This window comes from Aspergillus heteromorphus (genome assembly GCF_003184545.1).
Source record: "Aspergillus heteromorphus CBS 117.55 chromosome Unknown BO70scaffold_5, whole genome shotgun sequence".
Classification (NCBI taxonomy): domain Eukaryota; kingdom Fungi; phylum Ascomycota; class Eurotiomycetes; order Eurotiales; family Aspergillaceae; genus Aspergillus; species Aspergillus heteromorphus.
The window spans coordinates 1,063,567-1,081,427 of record NW_020290410.1 but is presented as its reverse complement, the minus strand read 5'-3'; the positions used below and the strand labels follow the sequence as shown (position 1 = coordinate 1,081,427).

Sequence of the window (17,861 nt, the reverse complement as noted above, 5' to 3'; positions counted from 1 at the left end):
GGGGGAGATGGTTGTATGTCAAGTAGAAGTCGTTCTATCGGAATGACGTACGGAAACCAAGGCGGCGGAGGGCCGCAAATCCCCCGCCGCCCCGAATTGGCCAACTTCATTCATTTCACTTCCCTCCTCCTCTCCTCCTCTCCTCCACTCCTCCATCACACTTCCTCCCCATCGGTCTCAGCATCTCTCTGTTCCTCTCCCCCTCCCCACGGAGCAAACCCCCCCAGCTACTCGCGACGGGCGCAAGACGGGATGAGTGCCGGGACACGCCACGCCCGACGAGGACGACCGAGCTGTGGGAAATGGAGTTTGAGGTCTCCCTGGAGAACGAGCAGCAATTCTGGGACGGTGCGTTATACTTGCTATCTTATGGTTCCATTGTTTGTTTGCTCTTCTCTCTATTGGGTTTTATTCACCCACAATAACAAACTTCCCTGTCTCTCCCTCTCGTATCTTCCTATCTACTTGCTTGTTTTGAGTATCCGATTCGTTATCTCCTCCCTCCTCCTTCCCCCTTGATAAAAAAAATGTCGCAAAAAAGAGGAGAAAAAGCAATTCCACCATAAAAGCAAATCCCAAACTCAAAACCCAAAACGAACCCAAAGCCGAAAAAAAAAATCTAAGGCACAGGCTAATTCGCCCATCGATACGTTTACAGAAATCCAAGAGATCGTCTCCGTTCCTTGCTCCTCCGAAGACCATATCGACGATGCGCTCCGATCTTATCTGAGTCTGTCGGCGAAGTATCGAGGTTTGTCGACATTTACTGCCGGGGGATACAATAGCGAATGAATAAGCTGACGTGTGAGGGGATTGGCTGCCGGTCAGATGAATACCTTCAGTCGGATTTGGATATCACGCGATGCTCGTATAAGCTGCTCGCGTCGAATATCTTCGTCGCGCATACGGATTATGTTCGGAGGCAGATGATCTATGGGTTGTTGCAGGTATGCAGATCAATTACAATGCACAAGCACATAGACAGGGTGCTTGAGCTGGCGGGAGGAGAAGGAGGGGGGTTTTGTTGACATGCTTCTAATAATGGTGGTTTCTTGCGGGGTGATAGGATGACGATCCGGCGACGCTTCATGTCATTGTGTCGTTTCTGCTCTTCGATGGGCGGCAGCATGATGTGGCCTTTCGCATGATGAATGAGGAGGGCTTGTTCCCCAGACTGTTGGAGCTGCTGCAGGCGCGGAATCAAAGGGAGGAGGAGGGCGTTACGGCTGGTTTGCATCGGCAGTTGATGGATCTGATTTATGAGATGTCGAGGATTCAGAGAGTCAAGATTGAGGATCTGGGTGGGTTTGATTTCCCCTACTTTTCGATTGTCGGATCTGGGAATGGGTTGTTGACAATGACGCTGTGTGGCAGTTCTCGTGGACGATGATTTCGTCAAGGGCCTCTTTGATATTATTGAGGATCTCTCTTACGATGTCAATGATCCTTATCACTATCCGGTGATTCGGGTTTTGGTGAGTGGTTGTGCCGGTGTTTTCAGATCTGATAATGGCGTGCTAATGTCTTTACAGCTGGTTCTGAATGAGCAGTTTATGATCTCTGCGCATGACCCTATCGAGGAGAATTTATCGACGAATACCTTGACCAATAAGGTCATCAAGATCTTGTCGATGCACGGCAATCTATACAAGACTTTTGGCGAGAACATCATCCTCCTTATCAATCGCGAAGGTAAAATGTCCCCACCGCAATGAAAGTGAAAGTGACGATCTAACGCAATGATAGCCGAAACCTCGCTCCAGCTTCTCACGCTCAAGCTCTTATACCTCATCTTCACCACCCCGAGCACCTACGAGTACTTCTTCACCAACGATCTTCATGTCCTAGTGGACATTCTCATCCGAAACCTTCTGGACTTGCCCGAAGAGGCGTCCGCTCTCCGACACACCTACCTCCGTGTCCTTTATCCGCTACTCGCCCATACGCAGCTGAAATACCCGCCCTTTTACAAACGCAATGAACTCAGGCGGATGCTCAGCAATCTCGTTCACGGCCAGCTGTCCGATGGCGAAGCAGACAGCGAGAAGATCATGCACTTTGACGAGGTGGACGAGACGACGCGAAGGCTGGTTCTTCGCTGCGCAACGGTGGAGTGGCTACGGGAGGTAAAGCCCCAGAAGCCTCAAGACGAAACCCCCGCGCTGCCCCTCTCGGCTTCAGACGGGGGGCCTCTTGATGTTGAATTTGGAGTTCCATTGGAATCGTTCCGGACTCTGTCGCCTACCAGCACGGTTGACAGCACCCCTGAGAGCTTATCACCTACCAGAGTGGACGGATCAGGCTCCAGTTTCCCGAAGCTCGACGCAGACCGCAAACTCAGCCAGGCGCAACGACTTGGGATGCATCTGGAGCCGGCGTCATCGTCGTCACTTAGCGTCCAGGAAGTGGCCTCCCAGCACGAAAAACCGGGCGTCATGACCCCGAGCCGCAATGATGTCCGCGCGGGGGCAGCCAGTCCAACAAGCTCTTCGAAGATAGTCGGCAGACCTAAGATCAAGCCCCTGCCCCCGAAGACAAGACGTTGGCGAGGCCGACGAGCCACCGAGGACGAGGACCATCTGGCGCCGACAGACAGGATCCCCGAAGATACCGAATCCCAGCATACAAGTCCTCTCGCCTCGACAACTGGAGCGCACACGCCCGTGGACCGAAGGAACTCAACCAGCACGTCAGGACTCGTCCCGCCACCTGTCCCAGGTCACTCACGTCGCTCGGCCTCCAACCCACCACCGGCCGTTCCTCCACCCAGACGATCAACCGTCCCCCACTTCCACGCAATCCATCAGGCCCTTCCAGTAACCAGCCACTGCACTCCACTCACCAGCCCATCCCGACCCGCCCAGCAGCAGCAGCAGCAGCAGCAGCACCATCATCATAGCATCAGCACCCCCAGCACATCAACCACCGCGCCTCCCCTCAGTACCAGCCCCAACACCCTCCCCCCGAAGCACGGACAGAAGCCCGAACCGCCGAAAACCCGTCGTCGAGGTCGCACTCGAAGCGCCGTGCCAGATTCGTCTGATCAACCACCACTACCATCACTACCCCATGTGCCTGACATTCCCAGCGAACATCTCACGCATCACCCACAACCAGGAGAACACATTACTGTTGACCCCCCAACCGACAGCGAGGCACCCAAGCCCAGCGCCACCATCAGCGTGGAGGAAGCGGTGCAGAACGTGTCTCTTGAGTGACTGACTTTCCGATTCGATATCAAGTCAAACGGCTCTGCATACATACGGTTATTTTCATTTCATTCCCATTTACTTACCTGGCTACCTTACCTCCATTTCCATCTCATTTCATTTCTTTGCATCTCATTTGAGTCCTCCATGATCCCTTCCATCGACCAATCGCATCCATTGGCAGGCATACCAGCGTATCGTATTGTGTTTCGTTGTGTCTGTTCCATCCATCTTTCTCTGAATAATTTCTTACTTTATTTTACTTTACTTTACTTTAGTACCTATTTTGTTTCTCAATACTATTGAATCTTGATCCATCATCATTGTTATTCTGATTATTATTATCATCTACTTGGATCATCTATCACGGACTGACACGGAGTGCAATGTAATGGAATTAACCTACCTACCTAGATTCCCCTTGAGCATTTACCCAGGGTACCTCCTCATGCTTAATTAATAACGATAATGATAGAGTGTGCACCGTTAACTTACACCTACCTTAGTACTACTTCTACCATGTGGCCAGACACGATACTAGTACTAGTAGTAGCAGGCACCTCCCTAAACGATAGGTAACAGTCCTACTGTACTATACCATACACAGCCTGTACCACCACCTACCCACCATACCTTATCCACCTAGTAACTATACTGTGTAGTACCAAGTCCCTCCTGTACTCCGTACAGAATACCTAACTCAGGAACTGGACACCGTAAGAACCATACCTACCTAAGGGTAGGTAGGTAGGTAGGTAGGTAACTTACACCCATACAGTAAGTACTGTCTAAAATCTGAATACTACTGACTATAGTTATGTACTACAGTACGGAGTAGATACAGCTAGTATCTAGTCTCAGCAGGTTTTATGAATTTGGTCAAGTTCAGGTTGTTAGTTGTGGACTCCATCCAATAGTACTTACTAGTAGGTAATACATACTAGCTTCCCCGCTAAAACGGCTAAGAAACAACTAAGAAACGTTAAGAAACGCTTCTTGGTATTCCATTCCGTTCCGTTCCGTTCTGTACCCGCTTCTTTCTTTTCTTCCTTCCTTCCTCTTGGTCAGTCAGTCCCAATCTCCAGTTCAGTCCAGTCCTACCTTAATACTCCGTACTGTGTGTGTATGTGTAGTTTATCTACAGTAGACACTGACTAAGTACAGAGTAGTTAGTTAGTTAGTTAGTTAGTTAGTTAGTTAGTTAGTTAGTTAACTCAACGTATTATTAACAAATCCATCAACAAACTACAAACTTCAACCTCATACAGTATACATCATTAATATGGTTATTCACTGTTGAAATGGGAAATGGGAAATTGGAAATTGGAAATTGGATATGTAGGTATGGAACAGCCAAAACACCGTGGATCCTGAACCCCGAACCGGACAGGAAGATACTGTACCAGATACCAGATACCAGATACCAGATACCAGATACCAGATACCAGATACCAGATAGAAGATACCATACCTCGACCCAGACCCAGACCAGACCCAGACCACAACCAAATCTCAATCTGTAGATACTCTGTACAGAGTATTGCGTGACGACCCGTCCGGCGTCCGACTTCAAGATCTGGATCCGGGACGACGGAGTGCGGAAGGATGGTGGACGGCGGACCACTGCACGCCGCGGAACTGGGAAATGAAAAAGTACGTAGCCGCTGACGACGACGTTGGGCCTGGTGAGTGGCTAGTGAGGGCTAAGGAACTAGGGAGTGGATCTGATCGATGGATAATACCATTGTACAAAGTACCATACACAATACACAAAGGTATTGTGGTATGGGAACTGAAGGTATGGATGCACGTATGTAGTATGTACAGGCGTGGAAATCTCAAAGACGTTTAAACACTCATAATAATCGCCGCGTGTAATGATGGTAGTACATACAAGTCTGGCTGCTGCTGCTGCATAGAAAGAATACCAACATATGCACATGCACACGCACATGCACGTGATACATGAATTAGAGTTCATGGGGATGAAGGGTAGAAAAGGTGTGGTGTAGTGTAGAATCCAAGACGATCACAACCAGCGCGATCCGGCCAAAAGAGTATCAAATATCAATCAATGTTTGCAGGAATGTCAAGACGATGCCAGATCGCCCGCCCGCCAGATCGGCATAGTGGGACTGTGGAACAATAATGATAATAATAATGCTGGCTTCGAAGCTCGAACATGTCAGCGCTTTTCAATGCCCCAATACTTCTCCGCTCCGAAAGTGCCGCTGGAGTCTTGCTTCCAGCCGTCGTCGAAGGCAGTGAAGAGGATCAGTTCGTCGTCGTCCGGGAACGCCTGCTTCAAGCTGGCGATGGCCTGCTGTTGGTTTTCCGCCGACGGGATAGCCTTGCCGTTGGGCTGTCCGCCATGGGGCCAGCCGGACTCGGTGATGATGGTTTTCTTCCCGCCGGCCGCTCTCGAGATCTTCATGGCCTGGTTCTTGGCGTACTGGCCTGCCTGGTCGGGGGTGTTGTTGTCATCGAAGAAGGCGTGGCAGTTAGCGGCACAGTAGTCGGAGGCCAGGCAGAGCTCGGGATGCTGCAGCATCACCGAAAATGTGTCGACGGTCACCACGGGGCCTCGGTAGCCTGCGCCACGGAGCTTGCGGCGCGCAGTTTGTACGGCATTTGTAACATCGGCGACTGAGCTTTGCCCCTTGTTGACCAGCTCGTTCCCGATGGTGATCGTGTGGAATACGGTCCAGTCTCCGTCTGCCGCCCTGGTAATGTAATCCAGGCTGTCTGGGAAGTTCTGCAAGTCGAACACACCAGCAAAGACTTTCATATTGCGTCGTCGGGCTGCCGTAGATACCTTCTTGGTCTGGTCACAGTCGACGCCGTAGATCCGGATAAATCCATAATGTGTCAGCTTGTCCAAGTCCTTGTCAACCTCAACCTGAGACTTGCAAGTGCCATCATCGTTGTACGGAGAGTAGGAGATCCCATAATGGCGGTTATTCTCTGCCTGCAGGGGAATGCTGGTCTCGCCATCCTCGCCATCTGGAAGAGCGGGCGATAGTTCAAAGGGCGCGTTGTCATCAGGGATTGGCAGAAGAGGCGGAAGGTCTGTGGGTATCTAACAGCCACTTCAGGTTAATTGAAGCCTGACTGATGTGTAGCAGAAAATGATTTTAACACTTACATTGGCGGCAGTTGGTGTTGGTACTGCATCGTCCACAGCACTCGTGGCAAGAGCATGCCCTTCCCCATCTACCCAAACAAGCACCTGGGCTACCAGTGGCTCCTTGCGAGAGGCAATTCTGCCATCGCCAGTATCATGACCTCCTGGTCGGTCGTTAATCAACAGGCCGGCGCCAATGCGTCCTTCTGTGTGCAGGGAACGTACCATAAGGAAGCGCACCAGTAAGATGGCTGAGTAGCAGCACAACAAGGAATTGCACGAGAGGCTTCATCGCTGATTGAACGTGGGTCCGGTATCACGATCTCGCCAAGCTCGAGGTAACACGATAGCTTTCCTAAACCCAAGCTACTTGACTTATGGAGAGAATAGAGGACCGTATCCCAAATGACAAAGTGAGATGCGGCCGGTGTGGAGAATACCGGTGAGGATAGATCTGGTAGAAAATCGTTAACGATTCCAGGCAAAGTCGGACGGGGAGAAGGACAGAACCTGCAGACCCTGCCGCAACGAAATTGCCGTGTTACACATGGTGAGGGACTCATTCCCTTCATTCTGATGGATCGAATCGAGAAGCCAAGGGAGCGCCACTGTCTTCTTCGTAGGAAGAATGTATTCAATCCAGGCCAGTTCAAGATGGAATGCTCGCCTCATACCTGGCTCGATAGACCCTTGGGTCTCGAGAATGCGCGACCGACAGGGTCGTGAAGGGGATAACAACCCCTTAGCAACTTCACCTGAAGGCTGGTCTTCTTTCCCTGTCGTGTCTCGGACTGTCAAGGAACCAAGGAAGCAGACCCCCCTGTGTACCCCTTTCATTTTGAACCAACTTGGCCAATAAAAATCACATAACCAATCGAGCAGAAATCGAATTGATATTAAAAAAAATGTTATGTCTAATAATGTCCACAGGGGAAATATGAAAAGGGCAAGTGAGAATATCTGCAAAAAAAGAGTAGAAGGAAGCCATTTCCGGAAGAGCATGGAATAAACAAACTCCTCATTTCCCTCTGAAAGAAAAAAAGTACTTGGGTCGTACCATCACACTGTGCAATATGCTATACAAAGAACCATGTAATGGCGTTCTATTACCGACTGGAAGAGCAAGGAGGATGTGGCAGAATGGAATAAGGGGGCAATGGGCGTATCGTTGGAGCATTAATGTTCATGGCCATCTCCCTGTATAAGGCCGAAGGGGGTGTGAGAAGGGCGAGCGTATAATGATGAAGACTCTACTTCCTCTTGCTCAGAACTTTTGTGATGGCGTGGCGGATCGTCGTTCCTGCTTTTTCGATCTCCTTCCTGGTCAGGCCGGTTGTGACGCAGACCTTCAGGGCAGGAGAGACAATCTGCTTCGGCTCGAAGTTGTCCTGAAGGGTCTTTAGACGGCTGATCAGGACGCCATTTGCAAGACACTAAGCGCGACACGGATTCGTTAGTCATCTGTTCCATATAGACACAGTTTAAGAATCAGGTACATACCTCATCGACGACGTCTTGCAGCAAAAATTGTTGGTCATCGAGAGAGAGTCTCTTCGCAGCCACAACTTCGGGTTTGAGGACCAGAATCATCATCGGGTTTTCCGGGGCACTGGTGCAGTACACCCAGTCGCTGCGAGGATCCAGCTGGGCCCACATGGCCTTGGTGTGCTCCCGCAGCTGTGTCACGGTCTCAGGGCTGTTCTGGAGGATGTTAATCGTGGCACTAGCGGTGGTAGACAGAAGAGCAGGGAGTGCCGCAGAGAAAGTGTATGCAGCAGCGGAGATACGCTGGTGGTGGACGATCTCCTCCGAACCCGCGCAGAAGCCGCCACCTGCAATCAATGGGCCGGCCAGCGAGCCCACGATCATGTCAACCTCTGCCGCGTCGACGTTCTGGTGCTCAGTGACACCACGGCCGCTCCGTCCGAGAACGCCAAAGGACCAGGTCTCGTCGAGGACCAAGCGGAACTTGTACTTGAGCTTCAGCTCAATCTGCACATCCGAGTTAGCCGGTGCCATCATGGATTTCAGAGAGTCAATCACATACAATCTTGGGCAAATCAACCATGTCACCATACGACTCGAACAGACCCTCCGTGATGATGAATCGTCTCGTGAGAGGCTTTCTAGCTTGTTCCTTGGTGACCTTGGCCAGGACTCTTTCCAGGTCCTCCATATCGTTGTGCTCATACCACCGGACGATGCTACGAGAGATCTGAATACCCTTGCGAATAGCGAAGCTGACGCCTTTGTCTGCAACGATGATATCACCGCGCTTCGAGAACGCGGGGATCACACTGGAGATGGTCGAAAAGGCCTGGGCATAGATAATACAGGATGCAGTGCCGAGGAAAGACGCGACATCAGCTTCGGTCTTCATGTGGACATCCTGGGTACCGTAGAAGCCGCGGGGACCGCAAGGCCCGACGCCATAGTTGCGGAGAGTCTGGATCGCCTTCTCTTTCAGGGACTCGTTCGTGTTGAAGTTGTAGTAGTTGTAGGAACCGAGATTGACGACCGTCCGACCATTGCTCAGCTTAGACTTGGGACCCACGGGACTGTAAATCGCCGGTCATTCCATTAGCATTCATTGCATGCATCGGTTGAGGGAGAAGGTCGCAGAGACATACCCAACAATCACCGTGCGCTTCTCAACCTCCATAGCTTCCAATGGGGTTGGCTTTCCCACCAGAGGCTCGGGCGTCCACTCATCCACCAAGTCATCGATTTCGTCTTCGGAGAGTTGGACGACGCCGGGTTTAGTCGAGTACTTCGGGGCCATAAGATAGCGCAACGCGAACAGGAACAGGAAGAGCTCGACCGCGGATCGAATCGGATCATCCTGGTAGCTGGACTTGACGTAACGAAGGAAGATCGCCGAGCCGGGGACACGATGGAACAGGTCTGCGAGCTCATGAAGGTACTCCGAAAGGAGACGCTGGGTCTCCTGGATATCCATGGTGGAAGAGGACTCCACTCAGGGGTGGCTCGGGGCGCAAGAACCTGGGCGCGACGGGGGAGGGAAAGGACCGAATGGAGGTAGGAGAAGAAAGCAAAGGTTGGTTTACAGTCGAATGAATAGCATCAGGTCAGCAGCGTCGCTCATCAGCCATCGAGGTCGAAGTGGAAGCGACGCGGCAAGTCCAACTTCGGGGCCGGGCGCGGCCCGGCACGTGACTGGCCGGCTCCTTGCAGCCACGCTTACGGGTTACGGGTTACGGGTTACGGGTTACGGGTTACGGCGTACGGCGTACGGCGTACTCTTCTGCTACCCAATAACTACTCATGCCGCCTATTACCTACTATGAACGCTACGAGGATTATTCATGCGAAGGATCAGGATCCATTCTTATTAGCCGGCAGCCTGACGCTCCGCTACGGCGCTACAACGGATCAGGATAAGCGCTCAAGACAGTCGGATTGATAGTCGACGCAGGAACTACAGGCGAGAAGCCCTCTGGAAGACACAACGCAAGGAAATCAATGGCACAGGCACAGGATGCAGTGGGTGATACAAAAAAAGTGGGCAGGTCTAGTAAACACATAAGGACTGAAAACACCGGGACAGAACACGATCGAGAGAGATTGAACCCATTAATGTTGGCAACGGATGGAGCATACACGCACAGTTTCATTGAAGAGAAGAAAATAGTGGAAACGAGAAAAAAAAAACTAGGCAAATGTATGAGACCCGGCAGCGACTTCAAGGCGCTGGTTACTTTATACAGCTCGTTTCCATGTTCCATTTCCGAAAAGAGAGAAAGACAGGCAAAAATGCAAAAGGACAGTGAAGAACCACGAGATGCGCCTCTAGGCGGACGCGGACGGTGTCCAGGCGGAGTAACCGACTGGGAGACCGTTACCAGTGTAACTGGAGATGGTGTCGTTGTTGTCCGAGTCGAGGGGCTGCAGAAGCTGCATCGGGATGTTCATCGACACACTGATGCCCATGTCACGGGCAACCAGAGGGGCGATCAGGAGGATCAGGAACAGAACCAGCATGCTGAAATACAAAATGGCAAAACGAACAACTCTTCTCTTGCGGAGCTTCGACTGCTTCAGAGAGTAGATCGGAGGACGGATTTGACGACTAGAGGTCTGTTAGTGATTGCAATCAACTAGGGGAATTCACGGTAACGTACCTCGGCCGGAGCCAGAAAAGAATGACCGAGTGGAACTTGTCAACGTAAGGCATGCAGAGAGCGGGCAGCATGACAAACAGGAGGATGTGACCCAGGACGAAATCAGCGGAGAAGTAACCCAACTCCGTGATCTTGCAAAGGAATTCACGACCAGGCTGGGACATCGAGTGCCAGCCCATGTTGTACCATTTTCCGGTCCACCAGGCGATGTTGGACTGGTCATGCTTGAATTCTCTGGTCAATGCGAGGGAGATGATGAGCTTGTAGAAGAAGCGCTGGATAGCGGCGGCGGCAATCATTCCCAGAAGCATACGAGGCCAGGACCAGCTCTCCAAGAAGAACATGACTTCGAAGATGACAAGCAGGATGATGACGGCAATAGCGTGGGCGATAGCAGCGAGAACAGCACCGAACTTCTTGCAGCACATGCCAAAGATAGGTCCCATACAGCACGCCATGGCAAAGAACATACCAGAAACACCGGCGTTGATGGCAACAGGTCCGAAAGCAACAACGGCGATACGGATAACGGCGTTGGAGGCTCTGGCACTTTCGTTCGAAATACCGGTTCTCGAGTTGATGTAGAGGTAGGGGACGAGGGTAACTGCGACTTGAACCAAAGGCACGACGATCTCACTGACGAAGATGTTGGTGAATCTGGCTCTGGGAACATCACCAGACCCCTTCTCCGACGGAACACCGAGAAGCTTGCGCTTATAACCAGTGAGACGAGTACGAGACAAGCGGCAGAAGGCAATCCAGGAAGACGCGTGGGACCGGGAATTACCACGGGAGAGCCATCTGATATAATCGCGGTAGTCGATGAAGAAGTCGTGCCACGCGAACTGGTGAGGGTTGAAGAGGAACGGAGAGATGCACAGGGCGAGCAGGGAAACCCAGAACCAGATCAGAGCGGCCGTCCAGACGGTGGAAGTCGCGAACAGAAGCATCAGCAGAGAGCGAGCACCGGCGTAGATGGAAGGACCGGCAAAACGGGAGTACAGGACACCGAAGGGAATACGAGCAGTGGCGAAACCACGTCCAGTACCGATATAACGAGCACCTCCGAAGGACAAGTTCTGGTGGACGGCGTTGGCATAGATCTGACAGACGAACACCTCGAACATGAAGGAGAAAGAACCAAAGTGCTTCGCCAGACGGGTCGCCATGCGCCACAGTCCTCTCTCGGTCAATTCCTGGACAGCCAGGGGAACGAAGGAGATGAAGAACACGATGAAGATGGAGATGACACAGCGGTTGACCCAGTTGATGATCGGCGTCAAGTCGGCACAGTACGTGGGGCGGAGAGGGTCGGTGATGGGCAAGTTCGAGTTGTAGCGGCAGGTGATGGTCTCATGCTTCAAGGCACCCAGGTTGATCAGGACAATCATGAACATCTGCACGGACAGCATAATGAACATGTTGTTAAGATGGAAACCAGGATGGGCGTAGTAGAAAGACAGGAAGCGGTCAAGAGGCAGCTGTGTTCCGAGATAGTAGTATTCTCTGGACAGCATTTGCTCACCCATACCAGTACCAATCTTGGTTGTGAAGTTCAGAATGGAGCCAAAACCCAAATCACGACCCTTACCACACTGGAAGTACTCGCAGTGCTTGATGCGTCCACCACGACACAGGGTAGTCATACCGGCGTAAATATCCTCGTTCAGGTGAAGACCCTTCTGAGCCTTGGAGATACCACCTCGCGTAGTCATGAAAATACCGTTCAGGAAATCAGGGTGACCATAGTGCAGTTTACCACCGATCTGAGCGAGCGTTCGAGCAAACAGAGTACCGAATGTCTGTTCCTTACTGGCAGCAACGTCACCAAGAACACCAACACTCTCGGAGAAAATGTATTCACGGGCACCAAGAATGGCGACGGGGGTTTCGGCAGTAGAAGCAACACCAGGGGTGTAGGGCGAGACGTTATCGTTGGACAGTTCCTCAAACTCAGCGAGAACGCTACGAATCTTCAGGCACTCTTCCAGGTAGTTGTCCTGGTTAGCGTCAATGACCTGGATGTATTCACCGCGGTAGAAGATGATCGAGTGGTTCTGGTTGTCGGACTTTCCGTCACCGAGAATGGGGTTACCGGAGAGCTGAATCCTGAACTTGGGCTTGCGCATGGAGTTCTCGAGAAGTTCACAGTGGCCGTCAATCAAGGCGGAGTACAGGCGAGGCTCCTCACCCTCTTCGGTCGGGGGCTCCTCATCAAGGTAAGCGATCTGAAGGTCGGGGTAGGCGCGGAGGAGGAACTCGGTGTTTTCACGCTCTTCCTTGTTGAACTTGGCATAACGCTGCATGGAAACGCAGATCTTGAACTTGCGGCGGGCCATTCTCTCGAGTTCGCGCTCGAGCTTCTCGGAGTTGCCACCGAACATCTGGACGACTTCAGGGTTCTCAACGCGGTACAGGAGCTTGATGGCTCTGCTGTAGTTCATGAAACCGGAGATAGTTCTGTAAAGGGTCTGGGAGCGCAACGAGGACCAGATACGGGTACGAAGAGTATATTCCGGAGCAGCAGACTTGAAACCGATGCAGTAGAAGGGAAGATCATCAATCTTGCTCTTCTGGGCGTCCTTTTCGTTCTTCTCGCCTTCGCCGTTGAATTGAGAAGTCTCATCAGCCAGAATCTTGGTGTCCTTGACGAAACAGTCCCACTCGTGGGGGTGGAGCTGCTTCAGGTATTCCAGGAGAGTGACACGAGAGTAAGGCTCGTCTTCACGGATAATTTCACGCAGCGAGAGAAGGATCTTCTCACTGTAGTGGGGGATGAGAACGGTGAAGGTGGGCATGTTGTCAACCGGAAGGGGCTCGGGCATGGGCGTGGAGACGGACTGAGCGAAGAAGGAAATACGACGTTCAGCCTCACTGCCGGCGGGGAAGAACTCGGTCTTGAAGGACTGATCCTCCTGAGAGACGAAGAAAGTAGGAGCACGCAGAGTACGCTTGCCCTCCTGCTCCGAAGGAACCTGGTGGTACAGCAGCTTCTGAACGTGGTCGATGGCCAGCAGATGCTCACGGTACATGGAGATGATGATAGCATTCCACACCTGGGAGATGAGGACCTTGGGCTTGTACTTGATCTCCATGTCGGTAGTCGCAAGAACCTTGGAGTAGATACGCTTGGGCAGACGAGAGAAGATGTTTCTCCAGGGAGACCAGATAGACACACCGAGGTAGAAGGACCGGGCCACCGAGAAGATGGTGTTGCAAATAACGTACCACAGGTAACTATCCAAGAAGAACAGCGTCAAGTCCATGAACATCATGAGACCGAGGAGAATCCGAGGCTGAGCGTGGCAAAGGCTGTTCGGGATGTACGTGACACCGGCACACTGGTGAATCTGCATCGGCGAAAGGATACGCATAGGATCCTTCAGGGACAGGGTCAGGAAGAAGTAAGACTCGACCAGCTTGGCACCGAAGACACAAATCCAGAGACCGTAAGACATCCACATATCGTTTCCTTGAAGCTTCGGGTAGCTGGCGGTAAACGTCTGACTGGCAACGTACTGGCGGCCGTGCTTCTTCAAATAACTACCGAACAAACCTCCAAGAGGCATGACAGAGAAGAAGAAGAACGTAGCCAGGGCAATGAAGAAGTGAACGATACCAATGATCAGGAGGATCGTCTCAGTCAGGGAGCTTGAGAAGCCGAAGACGACGACACCAGGGGCTAGGTTGATCACGAAGACAAGGATGAGGAACAACAAACGCTTGGTCAGATGCTGAGCACCAGCCCAGCGGCGAGGCACATACATCCATTCACACAGCGTAGCAGCAATTTGGATAAAACCGACAAGAGCACCACCGAAACCAACAGCGGACCACTGTTTTGAACCAGCGGGCTTGTTGTCCAGCTGCTGCTGGTAGTCGTGGACGTACAGTGTGGGGGCGTTGTAAGCAGTGAAGAACCAGAAAGCACCAAGATGGATAACCCAGATACGGTTGAAGTTCGTGACCATGTGAAACCAGGACCGAGTCTCTCTGTATGTCTTGAAGAAGGCCTTCTTCCAGTTGATATCCTTCAACTTGGTCCATCTCTCGGCGGGGGGGATATCCACGAGACGTGTCTTATCCTCGAGGGCAATGCGTTCGATACCCTCGGGGTACCAGAAGAGTTGGTTCATGTCATCATAACCAATGATCTTGTCGTGATCGCGCTCTCGGCGAACATACTTGCCATCTAGTATTTCGTAACCCTGGTCGCGGCAGAACTGGTAGAGGGGGGTAATGATTTCGTTCAGGTAGGTGAATTCCTCCACCGGCTCCACGCGGTTCTGGCATTCGGGGGAAGTGTAGAAGTCGTCCGCACACTTGAAGATGAAACAGATGATCTCGGGCATGTAACGAACTTGGTTGGCCTCACCCCAGACCAGCATGTACAGAGCTAATTGGCGGATTCTGTCGTGCTGAGACATGCGGTTCATGCGGGTCTTCCATCTGTACACGGCGGCTTCCAGGCTGTTGTCACCTTCCAAGGCCTCAAGGTTCTCCTCGACGTTCTCGGGGTTCTGCTGAGCGGCGGCCTTGGCTGCGGCGGCAGCCTTGCGGGCCTTTCTCGTCTTCCGGTCGGCTTTACCGAGCTTCATGTTGGCGAAACCTACCGCATCGTCCAAGTCGAGATGGGCCGCGAAATACCAACGGCGGTAGTTGGCGTTGTCACCACCGATGTAGTCAGCGTGGAGGGACAGAAGTGCTTGGTTCGGAGTCATTCTCGAGGCTCGCGAGTCCAACTGTGTCATTAGATGGTCGTACATGTTGCGCATGCTGTCCCGCTGGAAACCGAACTTGTTGACCAGGTCGATGAAGATATCCTCAACTTCTTCCTTGGAGACGGGGACTTGACCGTCGGACGCCCATGCCGGGTACGGCTCCCGCGAACGCTGGGCGCCGGGGGCGTTGCCGTAGTCCATGCCGTATACCGGAGTGGAAGCTCCGGATGATCGGTTGGCGCCGTACGAGACCTGAGAGGACGGTGGCCGGTAGCCGCCACCGTATCCTCGACCAGCGTACTGACTGTCGGCGTAGCTGTTGTAACGTTCGTCCCCGCGACCGTAGTAATCCATATCAGCAGCGCGCGCAGTTTCCGACCTCATGGTGAAATCACTGAAGGTCTCCGAATCCTCCTCTGAATCGCCGCGCCGTCTTCCCTGGTTCCCACCATTCCCTTGGTCATAGTACTGGTCACCATAGTACTCATCCTGGTGGGCAGCATCGTAGTATCCACCCTCTTGACCACCTTCGGCATTGTAATATCCGCTGTTACTGCAAGGAGAGATAAAACGTCAATGAACAGCCCCACTGAGTATGTTTACGGTGCAAGACATACCCTCGGTCATAATAACTATCGCCACCGTAATCGTTAGGATCGTAATAAGCCTGGCCGCCGTTTTCGTCCTGATAGTAGGAATCGCCATGCTCTTGATGGCCGTAGCCATCATCGTAGTGCTGCTCTGCTGGATATCCAGACATCTTGAGAAGCCACAATCACCGAGCCTTGAAAAGAGCTTCTTCTCAGAGAATCAGCAGCTGATTGCCAGCAAGGGTCCATGGATGCGGAGAGGGGGAGGGGGGCACGCCAACTTACATAGACAGTGGCCCATTAAAAATTACTTAGATCCGTTTTCAGTGATCAGACGCATGAACAGATTTGCCGTTCAGGTGCAGTGAATATGTAATGGAAGATTCTCGGAGGACGCGTCGAAATTGACTCTCAAGAGGCACCAGTCCCGGACTGTCAAACGAGGCAAAGCAATCAATCTATCTCAGCAGCAAGGATCGTGGGAATATTTTGTTGATGGTCGACTCTAGAGCGGAGCCGGAGGGTCGTCACTCGAAGTCGTTGGTCAAACGAATGGCAGGGTGAAGCGAAGTAGTAAAGAACAAAACACGACTAGACTAAGGGGCGAAGAAAAGCCTCCCGACGACCACAGGCCGAACCTGTCTCAGCCAAGAGAGAGACGTCCCTCTTCTTTCCTCAAACGAAAGCAAGAAAGAAGGAAGGGCGTCTGGAGGGGGTGGGCGGTCGCTAGTGTTGCAGGGTAGTGAGGTCGGGACGGAGGAGTAAAAGAGTGAACGGAAGCCGAAAGAAAAGAGGTCGAAGATCCAAAGAACGAAAGAAGGAAGGAACTAAGAGACGGACGGAGAGGGAGGAGGAGGCTTGAGTTGGACGGTAGTGGTGAAAAGGGAATTGATTGCCCACCCAAGCAGGGAAGATAGTACTGGCGCTACTCCTAGTACCTGGGAAGGGGGGGCCGGTGGTTATTTTGGGATCCGGATCTGCTAATTTCAAGGTTACTTGCGCGCCAGTCCCGTACCTGTATGCAATACCGATTCTGTCCTAGAAGGGTGGCCCCGCTGGCCTATGAGAACAAGCTAATTCCTCCTGCTTTTTCGCTGCTGCTGGTATTACCGCACCCGGTACCAAACGCGCGTATCGTTACCCACCCACCACCCACCACCTCGCCATCCGCTCGCCATCCGCCCGCCATCCAGCTGGACTTTCTTTCTTCCCACGCACCTCACAGGCTCACTCACCACTCAGATTCTTTGGGGGTTGGCCCGGAGTGCGGATTACTTGGCAGGGTCTGCCATGATTGGCCTGCCACGCCAGGTGGCTCATCTTGTCTACCTGCCTGTCTGACCTACCAGGTCAAGGATTGAAGGTACCTCAGATACCCATGGATAGATAATGGAGATGGGCCACTGTGGCCGTGGGTACGCGTAAAGCCTACGTTAGGAAACTTGGGATCTTGTTGTTTGCAGTCTTTCTATTCACGGCAGATTTCCGTTGCCACTCTCTCTCTCTCTCTCTCTCTCTCTCTCTCTCTCTCTCTCTCTCTCTCTCTCTGTACCAATTCATCCTCGGGGAGCAGCAAATCCTTTTCTCAATTCATACACTGACAGCTTGGGGCTCTAGGAGAAGGTTAAGCGGAGCGTTTCCGGCAATAACATGAACATATCTCCCCCCTCTCTCCCTCCTCTCCATCCATCCACCAGTTCCAGACGGTGGTAGTCGCGGAATCCATGGGAATCGACGACGGCCCCTGAAGCCCCGACCCACCGACCGGTAATGCAGATGGCGCAACAATACCGTACCTTCCCCGTACCTTACATGATGTGTATCGGCGTTACTTCCATGTATGTATGTATGTCTCGACATGGATGGTCTTGTTTACGTTGCTTCCGCCCGGCATGCAGGGATAATCTTCCTCATTCCTGAGAGACTGTCTTAGCGACTGCCTGCCCGTACAACAGGTGGCAAGTCAAAAATGCGTCGCTATGCATGCAGTCCATGGCTGGATGTTACCACCTTGAGGTTGTTTATTATGTGTGGAGTAGGAGTCGGTTCTCGATCCTGGTGAACCTGCCCCTGCC

The 17,861-nt window shown here is 52.3% G+C and overlaps 4 protein-coding genes across 4 annotated transcripts; 1 reads left to right on the top strand and 3 right to left on the bottom strand.

The window, feature by feature from the left end:
* The first annotated feature begins 158 nt into the window (after positions 1-158).
* BO70DRAFT_427245 (uncharacterized protein) lies at positions 159-3,670 on the top strand. The gene is made up of 7 exons (XM_025547871.1): positions 159-348; positions 659-751; positions 829-947; positions 1,067-1,301; positions 1,375-1,475; positions 1,533-1,692; positions 1,747-3,670. Exons 1-7 carry the CDS (start codon positions 303-305, stop codon positions 3,216-3,218), a joined length of 2,226 nt encoding a protein of 741 aa, XP_025402010.1. The 5' UTR covers positions 159-302; the 3' UTR covers positions 3,219-3,670.
* A 1,584-nt stretch (positions 3,671-5,254) lies between these two features.
* scw4 (putative cell wall glucanase (Scw4)) lies at positions 5,255-6,625 on the bottom strand (the record flags this gene model as incomplete). Its single annotated transcript, XM_025547870.1, has 3 exons — positions 5,255-6,288; positions 6,355-6,497; positions 6,559-6,625. The coding sequence occupies 3 exons, from the start codon at positions 6,623-6,625 to the stop codon at positions 5,395-5,397; spliced, it is 1,104 nt and encodes a 367-aa protein (XP_025402009.1). The 3' UTR covers positions 5,255-5,394.
* A 583-nt stretch (positions 6,626-7,208) lies between these two features.
* Positions 7,209-9,437, bottom strand: lcbA (serine C-palmitoyltransferase subunit lcbA). The gene is made up of 4 exons (XM_025545234.1): positions 8,964-9,437; positions 8,381-8,891; positions 7,834-8,325; positions 7,209-7,766 (listed from the first exon to the last, which is right to left on the bottom strand). The coding sequence occupies exons 1-4, from the start codon at positions 9,290-9,292 to the stop codon at positions 7,584-7,586; spliced, it is 1,515 nt and encodes a 504-aa protein (XP_025402008.1). The 5' UTR covers positions 9,293-9,437; the 3' UTR covers positions 7,209-7,583.
* A 706-nt stretch (positions 9,438-10,143) lies between these two features.
* On the bottom strand, positions 10,144-15,956 carry BO70DRAFT_394175 (1,3-beta-glucan synthase; the record flags this gene model as incomplete). The annotated part of the gene is made up of 3 exons (XM_025546437.1): positions 10,144-10,423; positions 10,476-15,749; positions 15,814-15,956. The coding sequence occupies 3 exons, from the start codon at positions 15,954-15,956 to the stop codon at positions 10,144-10,146; spliced, it is 5,697 nt and encodes a 1,898-aa protein (XP_025402007.1).
* Positions 15,957-17,861: the final 1,905 nt, after the last annotated feature.

Bases quoted from the DNA above. Each gene is read 5' to 3' on its own strand.
- BO70DRAFT_427245 (XM_025547871.1), top strand. From the start codon at position 303: ATGGAGTTTGAGGTCTCCCTGGAGAACGAGCAGCAATTCTGGGACG. The intron at 349-658 runs GTGCGTTATACT...ATACGTTTACAG, and splicing joins CGAGCAGCAATTCTGGGACG to AAATCCAAGAGATCGTCTCC. The intron at 1,693-1,746 runs GTAAAATGTCCC...ACGCAATGATAG, and splicing joins CCTCCTTATCAATCGCGAAG to CCGAAACCTCGCTCCAGCTT.
- lcbA (XM_025545234.1), bottom strand. From the start codon at position 9,292: ATGGATATCCAGGAGACCCAGCGTCTCCTTTCGGAGTACCTTCATGAG. The intron at 8,892-8,963 runs GTATGTCTCTGC...GGCGATTTACAG, and splicing joins AAGCGCACGGTGATTGTTGG to TCCCGTGGGTCCCAAGTCTA. The intron at 7,767-7,833 runs GTATGTACCTGA...TGTCGCGCTTAG, and splicing joins TGCAAGACGTCGTCGATGAG to TGTCTTGCAAATGGCGTCCT.